Below are 18,765 nucleotides of genomic sequence, written 5' to 3' on the forward strand. Positions count from 1 at the left end.
CAGACACAAGGAAGTGACAAGAACAGTTAACAAATCGCTGATGGCATCCTGAGGCAAAAACCAGAATACCAAAACAACAGCTTCTTGACACTGTGCAAACACCAAAATCAAACAAATGAATCACTACACTATCAGCTGGCCTTTTTTTTCCATAAGTGGATATAGGTCAAAGATCAATCCATTGAAATACACACATCTTTTTTCTGTATTTTCTTCCAAAATGGAAGTTTTACAACCACAGAAAAGTGGAGATTATTCGAGGAAAATTGTTCAACGCACTCGTACGTACAGCACATGCTTTAACTCTTATTAAATTATTTAAAAATATATTTTAGTTTGTCAACACGCCCCACGGTGCGAAACGACAAGTCGGCTCATGAGTGATTCATGCAGGCCGTTTGTCCCCAAGCCAGTTTAATTAAAACGATCAATCTGGAACACGGCGGCCGAGTATTCTACGAGCGGGCCCTCATTTCGTATTAATAGAGCGCTTGAATGCAGCCTGTGTGGCTTTTAGATGGAGGCCAAGGGGTTTCAAATGATTAGCATTATTGTTGTCAAGCAGGGGCGGGGAAACACCTCCTGATTACAAATTTGATTTTTGAAAAATGGACTAATAGTATTGGGTTTTAGCAATTTTGTTGTCACATGACTTTAAAAAACCTGTTTGGTTCCGATAGAGCCAGAAAAACTTATTCACAAATCAGCCATCATGGATTGTAAATGACCTAAAAACTACTGTGTACTAAAATATTCAACTCCATATTGATAAGGCATTTTGAATACTATATAAATACTATATACATTCTGGAGTAGCTGCACTCATTTTGTTATACGCAGCTGTTGTATATTGACAATAATAGTGAATTAATATTAATTGGGAACTCTTTCAGTGCCATTGATAGACATTCACTCATGTGGCTCTGGAAAACTAAATTCAAACTCTCCAAAGTACTTTACAACTAGCAAAAGTCCAATACATTTTGCACTCAGACCTCCCGGGTCAAAGGGCTTTGGACACCATATGCCAATTAACTAGGATAGGCTCTCACAACCTTTGTGAGGATAAGCCGTACGGATCATAAATGAATGACAGCGAGAGACGTCCGTCTCGTTAGGTGCTGGAAGTTTCTGCCTTCTCTTGATTCGGCGCGAGCACCCGCACTTTCGTCTTTTGTTCTTAACGAGCAGCACCTACAGTTCAGTCTGGTGCCGTGCGTCATTTATCCGCCGACACCTGAAGCTCACCGAAACGTCTAACGGGAAAGTAAAGGTCGCGCTTACCCTCATTTTAATGATGTCTTTTTTGTAACCCCAGAAACTTATTGGCCGCTATTGACGGCAAGACGTCAAATTCAGCTTACCGGCATTTGCTGCCAACTGCGATGACCAAAAAAATACAATAAAATAAGGCTAATTTAGAGTCCAACGATATTGCTATTCCAGGGGTATTCAAACGTATTGCACTTTGACAGTTACAAGATGATTGTGTTGCTTGAAATAAAAATAAAACCCTGAAAAGAGCCATGTCCTTTTCCCGCAGTGCTGATGGGTCTAAATATGACCACGCCACAACGCCGGAAAATCTATTTCAAAGGTGAGAGCGCAGGCTGGGAAAGGACAGCGTGTGATTGCGCCACTGTTTGCGTAGATCGCTTGACAACAAATCATTGAGAGGATTACGACTGTGACCGCAATAAATCTCTGCCATGTTCTACTGGAATTTAGAGCTGGGCCTTTCAACCTTTTCTCTGAAATCAATACAAATACAATAAAAAGTAGTGATCATAAACGTGTCAATATTTTATGCTCTGGTGCATTGATGAGAGTTCAAACAATGATTTCAATTGGTAGGAGGGACTGTGAAATGGCATTGCAGCTAAATCACAGAATATGACTGAAGGCGAGAATGAGCTCATCTGGGCAGAAGATTTATTCTAACATCATTCTGGTTCCATATCTCAAAGCCCAGAATAGAGTCGATGAATAGGCCTGCTATTTATTATTAATAATTTAAAGTGGCCAAGAGCAATCATAGAAATGAGGACCTTACCTGAATCTTAATGGTCCTTGCTAACAAGATTAACCTTAGAATGGAAGTTGTCCAATTTTTCCCATTCGTTTTTAAAAATATGTTCATTTTCATTCCACGGGGGTGCAAGAGCATATCCCGGCCAACATTGAGCAATATGCGGTACATAACAATAAATCAACTGTCAGCCAATCGGAGCACACGATGAGGCAAACGTCCGACTACACTCATACCTGAGGACAATTTTGAGTGTTCAACCTACCGTACATTTCTTTGGGATGTGGGTGGAAGCCGTAATACCCAGAGAATACCCATACAAGTTCAGGGAGAACATGCAAACTCCAATTCCTGTAAAACAAAACATGTAAGCGTAAATATTTTGCAACCATATTTTGTGCAGCATGTTTGATTATCTTAAAAAATGATCCTGAAAATCCAGCGACTCGGCCTCAAGTCCAAAAAATAAGTGATGGCAACATGCCGACTTTTCCAGTGTGTTTTTTTTTTCCGTTTCCCTCCTCGCGGAAAAACAGTCTCAGTGTGTCGTTCTCTCGTTACGGCCTTAACTTGGACTCTGTTGACATCAAAGAGTCAGTGGACTGCGGAGCTGGCACGCTCGCTATTGCGGTGGCATTTCTCAATGTCGGCACGCCAAATGTCAACTCTTTGTAACCTTTACACTGTCAGGGGAATCACACTCTGACAAGTCTACCTCCTTGCAGGGGTCATTTTGACTTTGCCATCTACAGTATATTGCCACAGTGGATTGTAAAAGGAATTTTCCACCAGCAGCCGCAAGTAGAATGAATGCATTTGAGTGCTTCTAGTTTCGACGCTCAGCTTCTTGCTTGACTGAAAATAGCTGATGAGAAAAAATATTGTGCCCAAGTGGAAATCTGAAAGAGCGTGACATTATTTACATTCAAATGGGTACACAGTCCTTTAGTATTAAAGACAACAATTATCATGTATGCTTTGAAAGGCATGGCTATGGTAAAAAAAAAAAAAAATTTACAGCTCGTAAGTTTTCCCACAACTGATAAAATGCTTAGGAGGTCTTTGTCTTTGTTTCCTCTTCCTCACGTGCCCTCTTTTATCCCACTACCAGTTTTGTTTTGCCTGGAGATGGTGAAATAAAACATGAAGCTATCCCATCACTTCTCTTTCTTCCACCAAAAAGCAAGGCGCGATTATCCATCTCCTGCATCAATACATGCTAACCTTGAAAGACCTTCAATGACTGGATGGGAAATTGTGCGTCTAGCGCCACTTGCTGCACGAGAGAAGAAATAAATGAAAAGGGGGGTGTTCTCACGAGGATCTTCCTATGGTCCATATCTTCAAGTGGAAGGGGAATAAAAGTGAAACTTGGTTGGGGAAAAAAGAGCAAAGTACGATTGTTCTACACTACAGAGTTATGAAGAATGACAGATAGTTTGGGCACATTGACATTTAAATAATGAAATATTAATTTGATATTTAATAGGTTAAATATTTATTATAACATGATTTGCAGTCACATACTGTGATATTACAGTCGTACGGTCATTTATTTTCACTCATTTAACTCGTGTTTACGGGTTTACACCTTATTAAAGTTCGATTTTAAAAAACAAAACAAAAAAGTGGGCACGACAAAGTTGCGAATTGTGCATTCCTCCTTTGTCCTGGATACTTTTTCCATCACAAGGCACACACAACATTACTACCAACTACCAGAGGAGGGTGCAAAGCTCGCAAAAGCAATTTTCTAACTGCCATTGAAAACCAAGGGAAGAAGAAGCCTCCGCTCGACTTCCGGGTGACAGTGTTTCGTTTCTGCAGAGTGGTTTGATTTGCATTTTTTTCATTTCTGCCTCATCAACCCAACCATGTCTTTGGAAATTGAATCGGCGGAGTGAGTAAACAAACTATTGACACCCGGTATTAAAAGTACACTAAACAAGAAGTTATTCGTCATGTTTAGCCACCTGATGCGAAGCCGATCTTGTTCTACGCTTCTTTTCGCGATGCTAGGCTAAGCTAAAGCAACACAAGTTTGCGTCAAGTGAGGTTGTTTACGGATCATCGAATACCTCGGGGCACTTGCGAAATGACTCACTATAAACACAATTTCCTAATGAAAACTAACACATGAAAGAAAATATCTCGGATGAATGTAACTTAGTGATTCTTCTCGCTTCCAGTGTGGTACGACTCATCATGCAGTACCTGAAGGAAAATAACTTACACAAGTCGCTGGCGACCCTCCAGGAGGAGACCACGGTGTCACTGAATACGGTGGACAGCATCGACAGCTTCGTGGCTGACATCAACAGCGGCCACTGGGACACTGTCCTCCAGGCCATCCAGTCCCTCAAGCTGCCTGACAAGACCCTGGTGGACCTTTACGAGCAGGTAGGCCTAGGGGGGTGTGACAAGAAATGACACATGTCAGCAAAGGATGTCACAACTACTACAATAGTTTTTTTTTTTTTTTGCTGTTTGATGATTGCATTTGATGTCATCCCGTCACATTTGCTTGGTGTACAGGTTGTACTCGAGCTCATCGAGCTGAGAGAGTTGGGGGCTGCACGTTCCCTCCTCAGGCAAACGGATCCCATGATCATGTTAAAGCAGACCCAGCCAGAGAGGTACATCCATCTGGAAAACCTGCTGGCTCGCTCCTATTTCGACCCACGTGAGGTGAGGGAGATTTATTTTGCTCGCCTTTGTGATGATTGTGCTTCAAATGAGTTTCTTTGCAGGCGTATCCGGATGGCAGCAGCAAGGAGAAGCGCCGTGCGGCCATCGCTCAGGCCTTAGCGGGAGAGGTCAGCGTGGTGCCGCCCTCCCGTCTGATGGCTTTGCTGGGTCAGGTAAGCTGAGACCAAGACTGCTTTGGTGTCATCCTTTCAGCTTGTTTTTAACAAAGTGTCAGAAATTCCTGGAGTCATTTAGGGGTCTCTTACTGAAATTGTTCTAGTAGTTTATACTGCACATATTAATGCATCAGATTCTTCAATTCTCTTGAATCGTAGTAACCTCCATTTTTTTGATGGTAATATCTTTTTTTTTTTTCATTTTTTAATGAGCAGTCGCTCAAGTGGCAGCAGCATCAGGGTCTCCTTCCCCCCGGGATGACCATCGACTTGTTCAGGGGCAAAGCGGCCGTCAAAGATGTCGAAGATGAGCGCTTCCCCACTCAGCTCAGCAGACTCATCAAGGTAGTGTACTTGTCTCGCTCCGTAGTTCACTTGCGTATTCATATCCAAGCGAGGATAACATGGTTGAAGCATCTCATTGTTTTTGGACAGTTTGGTCAAAAGTCCCATGTGGAATGCTCCAGATTCTCCCCTGACGGTCAGTACTTGGTGACCGGCTCTGTGGATGGCTTCATCGAGGTCTGGAACTTTACCACGGGCAAAATCCGAAAGGTAAATCAAAATCCTCCCGTGGACAATTTATAACTTGCCTCATGCGTCACCAATCCCATGTTTTTTTTTTTTTTTTTTAAGGATCTCAAGTACCAAGCCCAGGATAACCTGATGATGATGGATGACGCCGTGTTGTGCATGTGCTTCAGTCGAGACACCGAGATGTTGGCTACCGGCGCTCAAGACGGAAAGATCAAGGTGGCTTTGATTTGGAAAGCAGCCCAACGGTGTCCAAAATGGCCCAGAGACTAATGTTGGGCAAATGTTGGTTATCCGGGCAGGTGTGGAAGATCCAGAGTGGCCAGTGTTTGAGAAGATTTGAGCGTGCGCACAGTAAAGGAGTCACCTGCCTCACTTTTTGCAAGGACAGCAGCCAGATACTCAGTGCCTCCTTTGACCAGACCATCAGGTGAGAAGAGGTTCCTGTAGGGTTATTTACCTCCACTTTCATTTTTGGAGTGTAAGGTGCATCCACCAGTTTGTTTATGATATGTGTATGTTCCTTACTATTGAACCCTCTTAGGATCCATGGGCTTAAGTCGGGCAAGTCCCTAAAGGAGTTCCGTGGACACACGTCGTTTGTCAACGAGGCCACGTTCACTCCCGACGGCCATCACATTCTCAGCGCCTCGTCTGACGGCACCGTAAAGGTAAGCCCAAACCCGTGTGTGGTATTTTAGGAAAGAAAATGGACTTGTTGTGTACCTCAGGTGTGGAACTTTAAGACAACCGAGTGCAGCAGCACCTTCAAACCGCTGGGCTCGTCCGCCGGAACCGACATCACCGTCAATAACGTCCTCCTCCTGCCAAAGAACCCAGAACACTTTGTTGTTTGTAACCGCTCCAACACGGTGGTCATCATGAACATGCAGGGACAGGTACAAACTTTGTCGTTTTTAGTGTTTTGATTACCCCCGACCGGTTTACTCAAGAATTCTGCAACACAACTATTTTCAGATCGTGAGGAGTTTCAGTTCCGGTAAAAGGGAAGGTGGCGACTTTGTGTGCTGCACACTGTCGCCGCGCGGCGAGTGGATCTACTGCGTTGGGGAAGACTTTGTGTTATACTGCTTCAGCACGGTCACCGGCAAGCTGGAGAGAACGCTGACGGTACGCCGAGCGTCGGGCGGCAATTTGCTGTTTCAGAATAAATGTGCTCATTCCCGCCTCTTTGGTGCTCGCCAGGTACACGAGAAGGACGTGATCGGCATCGCCCACCACCCACACCAGAACCTCATTGGCACCTATGGCGAGGATGGCCTCTTAAAGCTGTGGAAGCCTTGAATTGTTTTGTATGTGCTGTCTAATGGTGTGAATACCACCACTACGCATGAAGAAAGCTCGTACTCGTTGATGGTTTAGAAAGTTTAAAAGGATTTGTTGTTTTTTGTATTTTTTTTCCGTCTTTTGTAAATATTTTTTAGGACTTTCCACTCATGTATGCTGTTTTTTTTCCCACCTCATCCTCAACTGAACTACCAATAATATACATTATGATTGAAACGTGCATTTCAAGCAATGGGACGGCAATATCAATGTTTAGAAACAACAATCCGTTACGGAATAATTGTGTATTTTGTTCCTTCTCAGCTGTGCGATTAAAGCTGTTTAATTTGCTTACAATGGTTTTCAACTTTTTTTTTTACCATTAAAAGTTTGATATTTCAAATTCAAAAGCCAACTACAAAATTCCATTTCTGAGGTAAATGCATGGAAATGTTGAGCTGCCGTGTACGACAATTTTCGTAACAAAAAATGTATTAGCTAACATCAATGACCAGAAACTTGGTGCTAGGGGGTAAATGACATTTTGCACTCCTTGAAAGTAATGGAGGATATTTTTGCTTTTTTTTTTTGGTTTGTCACACAAAAGTAGAAAACATTTTCCCAATGAGTTTGTTCATTTAAATAATAAAATATTTCCATGTGTTAATAATTGTCCATCTATATAGTTCTCTTGAACCTTTTACTGAAAATTGTATCTTATCGTGATTTATTATTACTTATATAGTTATATAGATTTATTATTATTTATATAGTTATTTTTTTTGGAACATTAAAAAAAAAAATTAATGAAGTTTTCAACTTTACGTCACATAATACATTTCAAAGAAGGGTCGATCGAGTACAAGTAGAATACAGTACTGAGCATGCTCAAGCAATGAAGGAAAAGAAGGCGGAGGATGTGAGTCTAGGTGGGCTGCATAAAAACTCAGTTGCACCCTACCTCCTCTTTGCTTTTCTTTTAGGTGCTGTTGATATGAGGGCGGGCTGCTCTAAAGGCATCCTGCCGTTCACTTTGGTGGCCTTGTCGCTGCTGTACATGGGCTATTTTTTTCACAGGACCAACTACAAGTCAAGCCAGCATCAGGGGATGATGACCCAGCTGGAAAATATGGAGGCCAAAATCGAGAAGCTGCGTGAGTCCGTTTTTGATGAAGCCACACACTGATTGGATTGGTTGATTTAAAAATTTAAAATCAAAGACCTTTTGCCTGACATCGAGGGCATGGAAATTCTTTTAAAACAGCTTTCCATTCTACAGTCAGTGCGGTAAACGAGCTGGACCCGAAACCGGCAAAGACTCAAACAAAAGCTGAGATAGAAAAGAGAGGGCAGACGAAAGCGAAGGCAAAGAAGCTCTTCCCCCACTCGGCCCTGTTCAAAAATTGGGGTGACGACCTCAGCGAGGAGGAGCAGAGGGAGGCCGAGAACTTGTTCACCAAGTACGGCTACAACGCTTTCCTCAGTGACAGGCTGCCAATCAACAGGGAGATTCCCGATACGCGTGGCGCCAGGTATTGCTAGCGTAACTGAACCCACATCAAAATGCAAGACTTGCACGCCAAAGGTGAGGACTGACACGTTCTCCTTCGTCTTTCTTTTGGGAAAAAGATGCGCCGAGAAAAAGTACCCCTTCGATCTTCCCAGCCTGAGCGTGATATTGATCTACATGGATGAAGCTTTGTCCATCATCAAGCGGGCGATCCGCAGCCTTATCGACAAGACCCCCGCCAACCTTCTCATAGAGATCATACTGGTGGACGACCACAGCACAAACGGTCCAGGAACTGAACTTTTTCCTCCAGTATTTTTCCCTTCTGGGGAAGATCGGAGCACATTTTCTGACCGATTTTGTGTGTGTGTCACCGCAGAGGACCTGAAAGGGATGCTGGACGACTATATAAGGCTCATCCACGAGGAGCGTCCGGGCCTGCTGAAGCAGATCGTGCATAAGGAGCAACTAGGCCTGACCCGAGCTAGACTTTCCGGCTGGGAGGTGGCCACGGGTGACGTGGTGGCCATCTTGGACGCCCACATTGAAGTTCACCTGCAGTGGTAGGTGTGCTCTCATGACAGTTTTAGCTTGTCAGGGAGATTAAATATTTGACTGTTTGCATAAAGGGTGGCATGATGAATTAAAACGGTGATACAACGTAATATTCTGTATCCCCATTTGTTAGCAATACGCTCCATGTATCATCTCAAGGGGTGTGACGGTAAAACAATGGTTACAATGTTTTTAAAAAGGTGTCACTGTTTACTAAAAGAACCACAAGTTTGCTAGTAAGATTTTGCACTGCAAAAAGGTTAACTGAGCATTCTAAGCCAGCCAGGCTTCCCAGTTAGAATGAATTGGACATTGATGGTGGTCTATTGGTAGGAGATGGTTGAAGAAAGATACTCAAACAGCTCGTTTTTCTGTTTAAGAGTTGTATCATAGAAACTTTTAGTTTGCACTCAGCCCTTGTTTGCAATGATTTTTAGGGCAGAGCCGCTGCTGGCCCGCATCAAGGAGAACCGTACTGTCATCTTGACACCGGTCTTCGATCGGGTGGGTTACGATGACCTGAAGGTGAACAAGTACATCCCGGCTGCCCAAGCCTTTGACTGGGCCCTGTGGTGCATGTACGAGTCCTTCAGCCCCTCGTGGTACACGCTAAAGGATGAGTCGCTGCCCGCTAAGTGAGTTACGCCTGATCAGTTTTGCCATGTAGCTTGACTACTTTTGTGAAAAGTGATAGGTCTGAAAATACAACTTCAGGAGCAGGTTAAGAAAGAGTGAAATCAATAAATAGGAATATCAATTAATTATTAATCATTATAATTAAATAGGAAATAGGTTTATTACCGGACTGCAGGATGGTTGGAGAATCCTCCGACAGCCGTGAACCTCTCAGCCTGTCTTCCTCGCAATTCTCTCTGAATGAACACTGGGTCAGTCTTTATATAGGACCACATGGTAATATTTCTAAGACAGTGATGTAGGACAGAGTTTATGTAAACAAAACTTTGGGCTAATGTGGTTAGACATTTGCAGGTTTAAGTTGTATGCAAACACGATATTTTTATAGCTCACACAAACTGCCGCAGCCTATCTTATATTGCGCATTTCGAACAAACAGTTCCAAAGTGAGTTGGCCACATTCCACAGTACAAGGAAACAATTGCAAACCTTGTTAGCCAGCCTATCTTACAAATCGTGGTGCAAACAAACATTTGCAAGGCCAGCTAATTGGCCTATCCTACATTCCACTGTCTTAACAAACACTTGTAAAACCAGTTTGGCCACATGGCTCGACATGAACACACAATTATTAAGCCACTTGGAAGGTCTACCCCACAATTCCCCCCTTTTTGTGACTAAAAATTTCAAAACTTCATTCTTTACCGACGCTACTTTTAAATGAAATTCTTCACAAAACACTTCCAAATGGAGTTTAGACCGACCAGAAAGGGGCGAAAACCCTCACGCAGTTGAGGGAAAATTCCTCCCTTGACCTCCCGCTTTGGACGATCCACTGGTGTCTCAGAATAGGAAAGACATATTAATCAGTGTCAGACAGTGGCACAACATCAGGGTCAGATTGGGATATGGGTTGTTGCATGGGTATGTATACGAGTTAGAAATAGCTGGGTTTACACAATCATGGTAGTTCGACTGTGGCATTAATGGTACGTTTGTTCAAAGCTGAGAAGCAGGGTAAACAACAGCTTAGGATAACAAGCATGAGATTGATTACAGTTACAAATGGTAGTAGGGCTTTCAAAGGAGTGTGTTGATGAGCCTGAGGGGAACCAGAACCAGTCAAGCCACCCCTCCCTGTGGAACCAGATCTCCGATCACGGCGCTCCGCATGTTCCCTATAGCTTGCAGGGCATCATAACCCGAGCAGGACGCGTCGGCAGGGACGAAGGCGCAGCACAAGTGTCCCAACATTACTTTTGCATCCAGCCGCAATGCAAAAGTATCAGTACATATACACACTTGATAATAGTTTTTTTTAGCATTATTCTTCATAGTAATGAAGTACATATAGTATTTGTTTTACTTGTTACTTCATTGTTTGCCCTTGACAGCTCTAAAGAATTTGCAAAGAAGCGCTTTTGGGTCCGGGTGTTTTTTTTTTTCAAATTAGGAGCCCGTCCATCATGGGGATACTTGCGGCAGATCGCAAGTTTTTCGGAGAGATCGGCAGCCTGGATGGCGGAATGAAGATATACGGCGGGGAGAACGTGGAGCTGGGCATCCGGGTAAGACATTGAGAGCGCTAAAACGAATAGGCTTTATTTGCTGAGCACGATCTGTTGGCTGAGGGCCGTGTTCGAGCCGGCAGGTGTGGCTGTGCGGCGGTAGCGTGGAGGTCATCCCCTGCTCTAAGATTGCCCACATTGAGCGCTACAGAAAGCCGTACCTGTCCGATTTAAGCGTCACCATGAAGCGAAATGCGCTGCGGGTGGCCGAGGTGTGGATGGACGAGTACAAGCTCAATGTCCGGATCGCCTGGAACCATCCCTTGGTTGGTTTTCACCAGTCTTGCGTCCGTGTCCCTCAATGCTATTGGGGAGTACCGAGAAAAAACCCGGGCCACCTTAACTCTACACCCATTTTGCACAATATTAATGTTTTGTTTGCTTGCCTGTCTCCCCGTTCCGCCTGTGCTAGGATCAAAGCTTGGACATTGGCGACGTGTCCGAACGAAAGGCCTTGAGGGAGCGGCTCAAGTGTAAGCCCTTCAAGTGGTATCTGGATAACGTTTACCCCATGTTGGATCCTCTCACAGATCTGGTCGCCTACGGAGCGGTAAGCATTGACAGCCAGTCCTCCCAGTTTGAATGTATTAGACGTCTATCATTGTCAATGATAGGCCAAGAGTTAATAAACACTGATGTGTCCACAATAATGTTCCAATTGACAAAAATGTTGCAAAGAAACATTCTCCTAGTCTAAATATAATTTTAAAAAATCCATATAGAAGCAGATTGTTTTTCTCTTAATGAGTTAAATCATTAAATGCCACAGATTAATTTCCCATGTTTGGATTTTTGTAGTATAGCCATTTTTCGTCATTTGTAATTATGCTTTATCACGAGGCACCCAGCAATTGTGACCCAATCTGCAAATATTGCATATCATTCCACTTCTCTGTGCAGTTAACAAACCAGTGGAAACCAGATCTGTGCATCGATCAGGGTCCTGTTCCAGGCAGCATCCCCATTCTGTATAGGTGTCACTATCATGCTCCACAGGTACCAGCCTTATCTCTGTTGGGAGCCTTTATATTTGACACTATAGAGCCATAGTTCTTGAAAAGGGGGGTGTTATGTCTTTTTATTTCTACATTTATACATATATAATTTTTTTTATTTAAATTTTATTTTTAATTTTATTTTATATATAATAATATATAATGTTGTATAAATTGACCTTTCAATCAAGTTATGTTTGACACCCCTGGTCTAAATTCAATTAATTTGTCCCATTTTCTGCCACCATATTACCACAGCGCTGCTATTACCAGAAAACTGGGCAGCTCTACATCGGAGGCATCAAATCTCATAAGTACAAGAGCAACCGCTGCCTGGTGGACCCCGGCAGTGGCTCCTCCCCGGCCCTCTACGAGTGCAAGTTGGCCGGGCAAAATAAGTTACACATGTTGTGGGACTTTAAGCAGGTGGGCGATGGAATTGGGGGAAATGTCTATTAGTTTTGAGCATTACACAAAAATCAAAAATAAAACACTGACCACTTGCAGGGATCCTTCATCCAGAACCGGCAGACGAAGCGCTGTCTGGAGATCGCCCTAGGTCAAAACGACAAGTATCAGCTCATCGTGCAACGCTGTACGGGTCAAATCTGGAGTATACAAAATTACATGTCAGAGAGGGTGTTTTGAGGGGAACAAGAGCAAAGTTAAATGAGAGATTTGGCACTGATGGCTCACTAATTGCATCACATAAGGATGATACTATCATTAGATCTGTGTCATTTCTGTTGCACCTGCGGACCAATGATGTGCACTCCTGGTTCTAATCATGGAGATAAGGCCGTTTCCAAGACAACTGCACCAAAAGCAAACAAAATGTCTGGATGAGCACTTCAGGAACTTTTGCACAGATGACAAATAATGGATGATCTGTCCAAAGTAAAACTTTATTTACATGAAGTTTTGATTTTTCCGTTTAAACAAATGAATAAAATGGGACTTAGTTGTAAAGTGCCAGCTTCCACTTGACCATGCCTCTTATTGCAGGAGGTGTCAGTATCTCCAAATCTGGAATGAAAACATGTTCAAATCATAAATTCTTTGGATGCAAGATTTATGTATTCCCAAAGTTCAGCTTCTTGTATATACCCTGGAAGATGAATCAACCATTGGAATTAACAGCATAAACCCCAAAGTCAAAACATCCTGTACTATTTACATGTAATATAATACTAAGACTTTCTTTTAAATGTTATATCCAGCATATACTATTCAGAAAATTATGACAACCAAAAAAATTGAACTGAAATGTACTCATACCAAACAATTCTCTAATGTAGAAAGAATAGAAAATAATTTTCAGGATTTTTTTGTAATCCATTCAATTATAAAAACTCAAATATTCTATTAGTTTAAAAAAATGGAAATAATTTATGTATGTGCTTGTCTTGTTAACCTTCTTGTGATGTTGGCGGTGTTTGCTGTTGCTGCTGCTGGTTGTACGAAGCCATAATACTGTTTGCCGTTGAGTTTGGTCCTGTCAACTAAAACACAATCAACATTTTCATTGTTTAGCATTTTAAAAGAAGCCATGTATCTCTAAAAACTAATATAAACTCGGGATGTCCCGATCACATATTTTTTTTCACACTGATTTGGAATGAATAAATATAATACCGGCACTTGGCTGCCTCGCATTCCCTGAGGCCACACTTGTGGGATGGCGTTCTCAATTTCTTGCAGAGCCGCGGCAAAGACCAGCTGCAGCTCCTCTGCTCGCTTGTCGAAGCGGAAGAGCAGCAGGGCTTTGAGCATCGCCTCAACCTCCTCTGCAACACACGGTGAAATGGCAAAATGGCGATGGGGATTCCAAAAAAAGGTCAAAAGTGGGAATGCGCACCAGTCATTTTGTCAATGGAGGTGACGATCTCTCGTAAGGCATACAGGAGAGCTCGCTCCTCCATGGGATTTCCTTCTTTCAGGCTCAGTTTCTTTCTCTCTGCCTTGCGGCGGTTCTTTGAGGATCTCCTGCGTGACACCGAGGTGCTTTTTAACAGGACTTGGTTAGTTTCCTAAAATTTCGGTTTACTCATAGTAAACCATGTGCCTTGACCTCATGTTTATTAAAACACGGGATAATGGGTCTCTGAATAAGCGACTTACGAGGACACGCGCGAGTACTTGGAGCCGCTCATGACACTGCTGGCCTCGGAGTAAAGCTCGGCGTCCGCACAGTCGGGACCGTCCTCGTCTGCCGGGAAAGAGACCGATAACGTCGTCTCGGTGACCAATCGATCACATGAAGCACTCACCCAGGATGTTCATCCGGGCTTTGTTTTCCTTCTCCCGCCGCACCAGTTCCAGACGCGTGCGGTGCCGCGAGAAAGTGGCCGTCTGCGTCTCCAGCGAGAAGATCTGCACGCTGGCCGCTGGTGAGCAAGACAGAAGGTTTGATTGTGGAGAAAACATTCTATTAGTACAATGGACCAAAAAATTTATACCTTCAATCAGAGCAGGTTTCAGGTTTGTCTCAGTGATGTCGGCTCGATTGTGCATGTGAATCTCAATAACAAAAACAAAAAAAAACTCAATTAATAGAAGAAGCATGATAACCCCAAAAAACATGTATATATAAATATATGTGTGTTTATGTGTATATATGTGTGTACATGTATGTATGTATATATATATATGTGTGTGTGTATATATATATATATATATATATATATATATATGTGTATATGTATGTGTATATATATATATATATATATATATATATATATATATATATATATATATATATATATATATATATATATATATATATATATATATATATATATATATATATATACATACATATACACACACACACACACATCTACATGTACATATACATGTACATATTATTGTATTTCCACCAACCAGTCGTAGGGCCTCCTCCCAGGCCGCGCCAGAGATGAGTGCCAAGATGGCCTCTTCACAGTCCTGTATGATGGCAGAAAAACTCAGAGAATTAAATAATAATCTTTTTGTCAATAGAGTTGTTTTGTGTAAACGACCCACTTTGGCATATTGGTCCAACAGCACGGCCGCTTCCGTGTAGCGTCTCTGTTCGCTCAACTTTCCTGAGAAAAAGCAAACAAATACCAGTCCTTTAATGTCTCAAAACATGGCGGCCATCTCCCTAGTTGAAGATCCACCCACACTGTTACCTGCCAGATCTCGCGCCAGCAGGGCGAGTTGGTCGCCGGGCAGCGGAATCTGTTGCGCCACGCAGACGGCGTTCCTCCAGTGGGAACCGGCGGTGAAGGCTTGCAGGGCCCCTTTGAGCTCGCCGCATCGCCACAGCAGCAGGCCCGCCTGCTCGGTCTGATGCTGTTCCAGCAGGTGCTGGGCGTAGGCACAGCTCAGCGCCTTAGAAGAAGATCCGAGAAGAAGTTGTGAGAAGAAGCTGAGTGGGAAGTGGGGGAAGATGGCGTACCTTATGGGAAGTGGGGGTAGATGGCGTACCTTATGCTGAGCACTGTACACTGGATAAAGACGCAGTGCTTGGTTAAATAATTTCTGCTCTTTTACCAGCTGCAAAGCTTCCGGGAAATGCTCCTCTCCTAAAAAGATGGACAGCATGCAAGGAATGGAATTCTATTTTAATTGTAACAAAATGAAACGTAGTGCTGCAAATGACATCAGAATAGCTGAGCAAATACTACATTTTTTAGACTATAAGCCAACGTCAACCATCCATCCGATCATGTGATTGGAGGAAATGTCATTGACCAATAGCCGCTTCAGTGTAGGACGAAACAAAATGGATCCCCTACCACATTTGCTCAGGTGCATCAGAGCCTTGCCATAACGTTTTAGATGTTTGTCAATGCTGTAGCGCTGGTAGTTGACCTCCATGCTCTTTAGAGTGTTCAGGAAAGGGAGATACTCTTTGGGGTCCTGCATTCAAAATATATGAAGAACGAAAAGTACATCCGAATGTCCAATTTGAACAAAGACATCCGTTGTGAGGCGTATAGTTGTTATTGACAGGTTTTGGTACCTTTTGTGATTTCTCGGCCACCATGAGCACCAGATCAAAGTCGTATGTCCCCAGCGAGTGTTCGTACAAGTCGTTGACGTTGACGAGGAAGAGCAGGTACTTCAGTGCCTCTTCTGCATTCACAACGCCGTCTTCTTCAGGAGGTTTAACTGTAAACATTATTAGGACGTTTGTCCAGAATTACAGTTTTTTTCTTCTATTTCAGGCAGCCCTAGTTTTCCTGCCCGTTGATGGTGCTAGATGTCCGATACACATTCTGATATCTCGACATATCTCACAGTCACCTCGAAGGTTGTGGACTTTTTGCAGTGCGCTCTCTAACTCGGGAACTGTTTTCTTTACATGTGCTGTCAGTATGGAAAGACAAAACCTGGAAACAGTGGGAACACAGATTTTAGACTAACATAACTAGTGTAGGGGAAAGTTCAAAATTGTACTCAGAAGTATTGAACCTTACTTGTTGGGATCTATGGCTTCCATAGTGCAGCGTAAAGCATCACACACCACATCCACCTTCTTGTGTTTGGGAATGTGGTCCCGACTCACTGGAAGCTGTGCGCGTCCTTCAGGGTAAGGGTACATGGTGGTGCTGGTGTCTTCTGTCCTGGAGGGGAACATGCAGTGTTAAACACAAACATTCAATCATCAATGGTCGCTTTTATTATGACAGAGACAAATGTGCCGACCTGAGCTCGGTGAGGAACAGGTTGATGTTGTTGATGGAGTCGAGCTGCGTCAGAAATATGTGCGCGTTAATCAGGAACACCTGAAGACAGCAGATTGGAATGCTTTCAAAACCTTCATCTTGCAGCAAAAACCTTTACGAGGAAATAAACTTGCTTTTTTTAAATGAAACTATATTTTATAATAACCCGCCATGAGCATAAGCGGCTCAGAAATGAATAACCTTTCAAAGTTGTGGTCAGGCCTTGTGTGTACCTTTGGGTTGTGGTCATAAATGAGGTTGAGGTTGATGCGCAGCTTCCTCATACACTCGAAAGCTTCCCTGAACCTCAAACTAGAAATCCAACAACGGCGGTTACTTCATGAATCAAACGCGACGGCGGTCTGCACTCTACTCACTCGTCAAGCCACTGCCTGAGTTGCGTCAGCACCAAAGCCCGATGGTGGACCGTCTCCAAATTCCCACGCGGCATCTCCAAACCCAAACACACCACAGTGAACATTTGCAAGTTGACGCCAGAGGACGCGCATTTCGGCGTTCACCTGTAAGATGATTCGCGTATCTCGTGGCACCACAGTGACCACACGGGACCCCCGCTCCACCCGTCGTGTGGTCTCGTCGTTCTGCCCGCTGTCCTGGGACAAGGCTAACCTCAGCGCTACAAAGAGGGTTCATTATTTCATGTCAGTTTCAACATTTTAGTAGGGCATAGAGTCTTAGCGGGGACACATTGATAACCCATTGGGATATATCGCCAAGGATATCAAGATATTGTCACACCCCTAATGATGTGATAAAGTCGTTGTACCTTGAAGATTAAGCGACGTAAGTCGGATGCAGCGGCACGTGTGAGCATACGTGGTGACCACCAAGAAGTCACCGCAAACGGCGAAGGACGACACATTGGAGGCGAGCTGAGGGGTGAAAAAGAAGCAGTCAATTTTAACGCCAACAAAACTGTTGACCGATGTTTCAAAACGGCTGCCGACCTCCACATCTTCTGCATACAGGTGAGATCGGTCCGTCATGCCCAGCACACGCTCCTGTTGTTTTGAAATGACTCACTTAAGTTACAAATTCATATTTATTGTCACAACCCTATTAGATGATGCACTTTTTTAATTTGATTACCTGTCCATCCATACTGCAAAGGGCTATTTGCGTACATGGCACAGGGAAGTTGACGACACACCCGTTGGAGTCCCGCCACTCCTCTGTGGTCGGTTCGGAACAATCTGCACAAACAGTTCAGTCTTTGATTATTACTTTGGTTCATTTCTAACCTGTCATCTTGCAAAAAAAGTATCAGGTTGCTTTCAAATTGCGCTAAAACTTGAAAAATTAAATCCATGCAACATAACTTTAAGGAGTGTGTATGTTAACAACTGACCCCAGAGCAGTTTCCTCAAGCGCCCGTCTTGCAACTGTAGAATAACAGAGCGTGTGCTGCAGCAGTGGACCATGCTTACCACCACGCCATCTACCTCCAGGCGAGAGCTAAATATTCAGCAAAATAAAATAAAAAAGTCAGACTGCAGCTAAAAAATAAGTTGCACTCATCAATGTTCTTATTCGTTTACCTAACTGTGAGCATGTCAGAGTCCTGGTTTGGCTGCAAAAATATTAGAACGGAAGATGTGGTTGACAGAGCCGAGCTAACAGCTACAAAGAGATTGTCCTGAAGCCACAGCAGATGTCGCAGAGAAAGCGGCATCTTCTGGGGGGCCGAAACGCTACGAGTATGACATAGACATGTTTTAAGAGGACACGGGTAAGTAGTTAATAATTGGCAGTGTTATTTATTACCTGTATGTTTTCTGGAGGACCAGAGGAGACACCACAGTTTTGAATCCATTTGCTACTTTGTCATGTTCACCTGCAGAATCTGTTCAAGCAAAAAAATAAACATCCAATGCTACATATATAAAATGAAAAAAGGGGATTGGTGATATTACTTTTCAAATTTTGGAGACCCACCTTCGCGAAAGACGACTACATTTCCTTTAGCTGTGAGCACTGCCAGATGATTGGTCTTCTGAGGCTCACATAGAAAGGTCACCTGATTGGCGGGTGACTTGAGCTGGAGCTCAAAG

The 18,765-nt window shown here is 43.4% G+C and overlaps 3 protein-coding genes across 4 annotated transcripts in view; 2 read left to right on the forward strand and 1 right to left on the reverse strand.

Moving 5' to 3' along the window:
• The first annotated feature begins 3,780 nt into the window (after window positions 1-3,780).
• On the forward strand, window positions 3,781-7,071 carry smu1a (SMU1 DNA replication regulator and spliceosomal factor a). The gene is made up of 12 exons (XM_077733532.1): window positions 3,781-3,929; window positions 4,219-4,429; window positions 4,565-4,717; window positions 4,780-4,890; window positions 5,110-5,238; window positions 5,329-5,448; window positions 5,530-5,646; window positions 5,730-5,857; window positions 5,972-6,098; window positions 6,159-6,326; window positions 6,406-6,558; window positions 6,634-7,071. The coding sequence occupies exons 1-12, from the start codon at window positions 3,904-3,906 to the stop codon at window positions 6,730-6,732; spliced, it is 1,542 nt and encodes a 513-aa protein (XP_077589658.1). The 5' UTR covers window positions 3,781-3,903; the 3' UTR covers window positions 6,733-7,071.
• A 636-nt stretch (window positions 7,072-7,707) lies between these two features.
• LOC144207519 (putative polypeptide N-acetylgalactosaminyltransferase 8) lies at window positions 7,708-13,555 on the forward strand. 2 transcript variants are annotated; one of them, XM_077733026.1, is made up of 11 exons: window positions 7,708-7,868; window positions 7,979-8,246; window positions 8,344-8,510; window positions 8,604-8,787; window positions 9,217-9,414; window positions 10,869-10,983; window positions 11,067-11,249; window positions 11,396-11,533; window positions 11,884-11,979; window positions 12,237-12,404; window positions 12,486-13,555. In XM_077733026.1, the coding sequence occupies exons 1-11, from the start codon at window positions 7,709-7,711 to the stop codon at window positions 12,624-12,626; spliced, it is 1,818 nt and encodes a 605-aa protein (XP_077589152.1). In that variant the 5' UTR covers window position 7,708; the 3' UTR covers window positions 12,627-13,555. The 2 variants fall into 2 exon arrangements, with proteins under 2 accessions (XP_077589152.1, XP_077589153.1); XM_077733027.1 differs by having other exon boundaries at window positions 7,994-8,246; window positions 12,486-13,554.
• The window catches only part of elp1 (elongator acetyltransferase complex subunit 1), a 10,243-nt gene continuing 4,340 nt past the window's right edge, over window positions 12,863-18,765 (reverse strand). The window contains exons 11-36 of the mRNA XM_077733025.1: window positions 18,650-18,765; window positions 18,479-18,557; window positions 18,253-18,405; window positions 18,063-18,169; window positions 17,804-17,907; window positions 17,662-17,715; window positions 17,481-17,586; window positions 17,215-17,330; window positions 17,071-17,144; window positions 16,927-17,005; window positions 16,674-16,753; window positions 16,445-16,591; window positions 16,272-16,357; window positions 15,988-16,136; window positions 15,761-15,884; window positions 15,450-15,547; window positions 15,152-15,353; window positions 15,003-15,064; window positions 14,862-14,924; window positions 14,438-14,498; window positions 14,249-14,365; window positions 14,100-14,187; window positions 13,837-13,964; window positions 13,614-13,765; window positions 13,393-13,480; window positions 12,863-13,004 (exon numbers count right to left, since the gene is read on the reverse strand). The exon at window positions 18,650-18,765 is cut by the window's right edge and continues 55 nt beyond it. Of these exons, the coding sequence (XP_077589151.1) occupies window positions 12,937-13,004; window positions 13,393-13,480; window positions 13,614-13,765; window positions 13,837-13,964; window positions 14,100-14,187; window positions 14,249-14,365; window positions 14,438-14,498; window positions 14,862-14,924; window positions 15,003-15,064; window positions 15,152-15,353; window positions 15,450-15,547; window positions 15,761-15,884; window positions 15,988-16,136; window positions 16,272-16,357; window positions 16,445-16,591; window positions 16,674-16,753; window positions 16,927-17,005; window positions 17,071-17,144; window positions 17,215-17,330; window positions 17,481-17,586; window positions 17,662-17,715; window positions 17,804-17,907; window positions 18,063-18,169; window positions 18,253-18,405; window positions 18,479-18,557; window positions 18,650-18,765 (2,701 nt within the window). The 3' untranslated portion in view covers window positions 12,863-12,936. The remainder of the gene's footprint in view (window positions 13,005-13,392; window positions 13,481-13,613; window positions 13,766-13,836; window positions 13,965-14,099; window positions 14,188-14,248; window positions 14,366-14,437; window positions 14,499-14,861; window positions 14,925-15,002; window positions 15,065-15,151; window positions 15,354-15,449; window positions 15,548-15,760; window positions 15,885-15,987; window positions 16,137-16,271; window positions 16,358-16,444; window positions 16,592-16,673; window positions 16,754-16,926; window positions 17,006-17,070; window positions 17,145-17,214; window positions 17,331-17,480; window positions 17,587-17,661; window positions 17,716-17,803; window positions 17,908-18,062; window positions 18,170-18,252; window positions 18,406-18,478; window positions 18,558-18,649) is intronic.

The sequence above is a fragment of the Stigmatopora nigra genome, chromosome 14, assembly GCF_051989575.1.
Source record: "Stigmatopora nigra isolate UIUO_SnigA chromosome 14, RoL_Snig_1.1, whole genome shotgun sequence".
Classification (NCBI taxonomy): domain Eukaryota; kingdom Metazoa; phylum Chordata; class Actinopteri; order Syngnathiformes; family Syngnathidae; genus Stigmatopora; species Stigmatopora nigra.

Bases quoted from the DNA above. Each gene is read 5' to 3' on its own strand.
- smu1a (XM_077733532.1), top strand. From the start codon at position 3,904: ATGTCTTTGGAAATTGAATCGGCGGA. The intron at 5,239-5,328 runs GTAGTGTACTTG...GTTTTTGGACAG, and splicing joins AGCTCAGCAGACTCATCAAG to TTTGGTCAAAAGTCCCATGT. The intron at 5,449-5,529 runs GTAAATCAAAAT...TTTTTTTTTAAG, and splicing joins CCACGGGCAAAATCCGAAAG to GATCTCAAGTACCAAGCCCA.
- LOC144207519 (XM_077733026.1), top strand. From the start codon at position 7,709: ATGAGGGCGGGCTGCTCTAAAGGCATCCTGCCGTTCACTTTGGTGGCC. The intron at 7,869-7,978 runs GTGAGTCCGTTT...CTTTTAAAACAG, and splicing joins GGCCAAAATCGAGAAGCTGC to CTTTCCATTCTACAGTCAGT. The intron at 11,534-11,883 runs GTAAGCATTGAC...TTCTCTGTGCAG, and splicing joins ATCTGGTCGCCTACGGAGCG to TTAACAAACCAGTGGAAACC.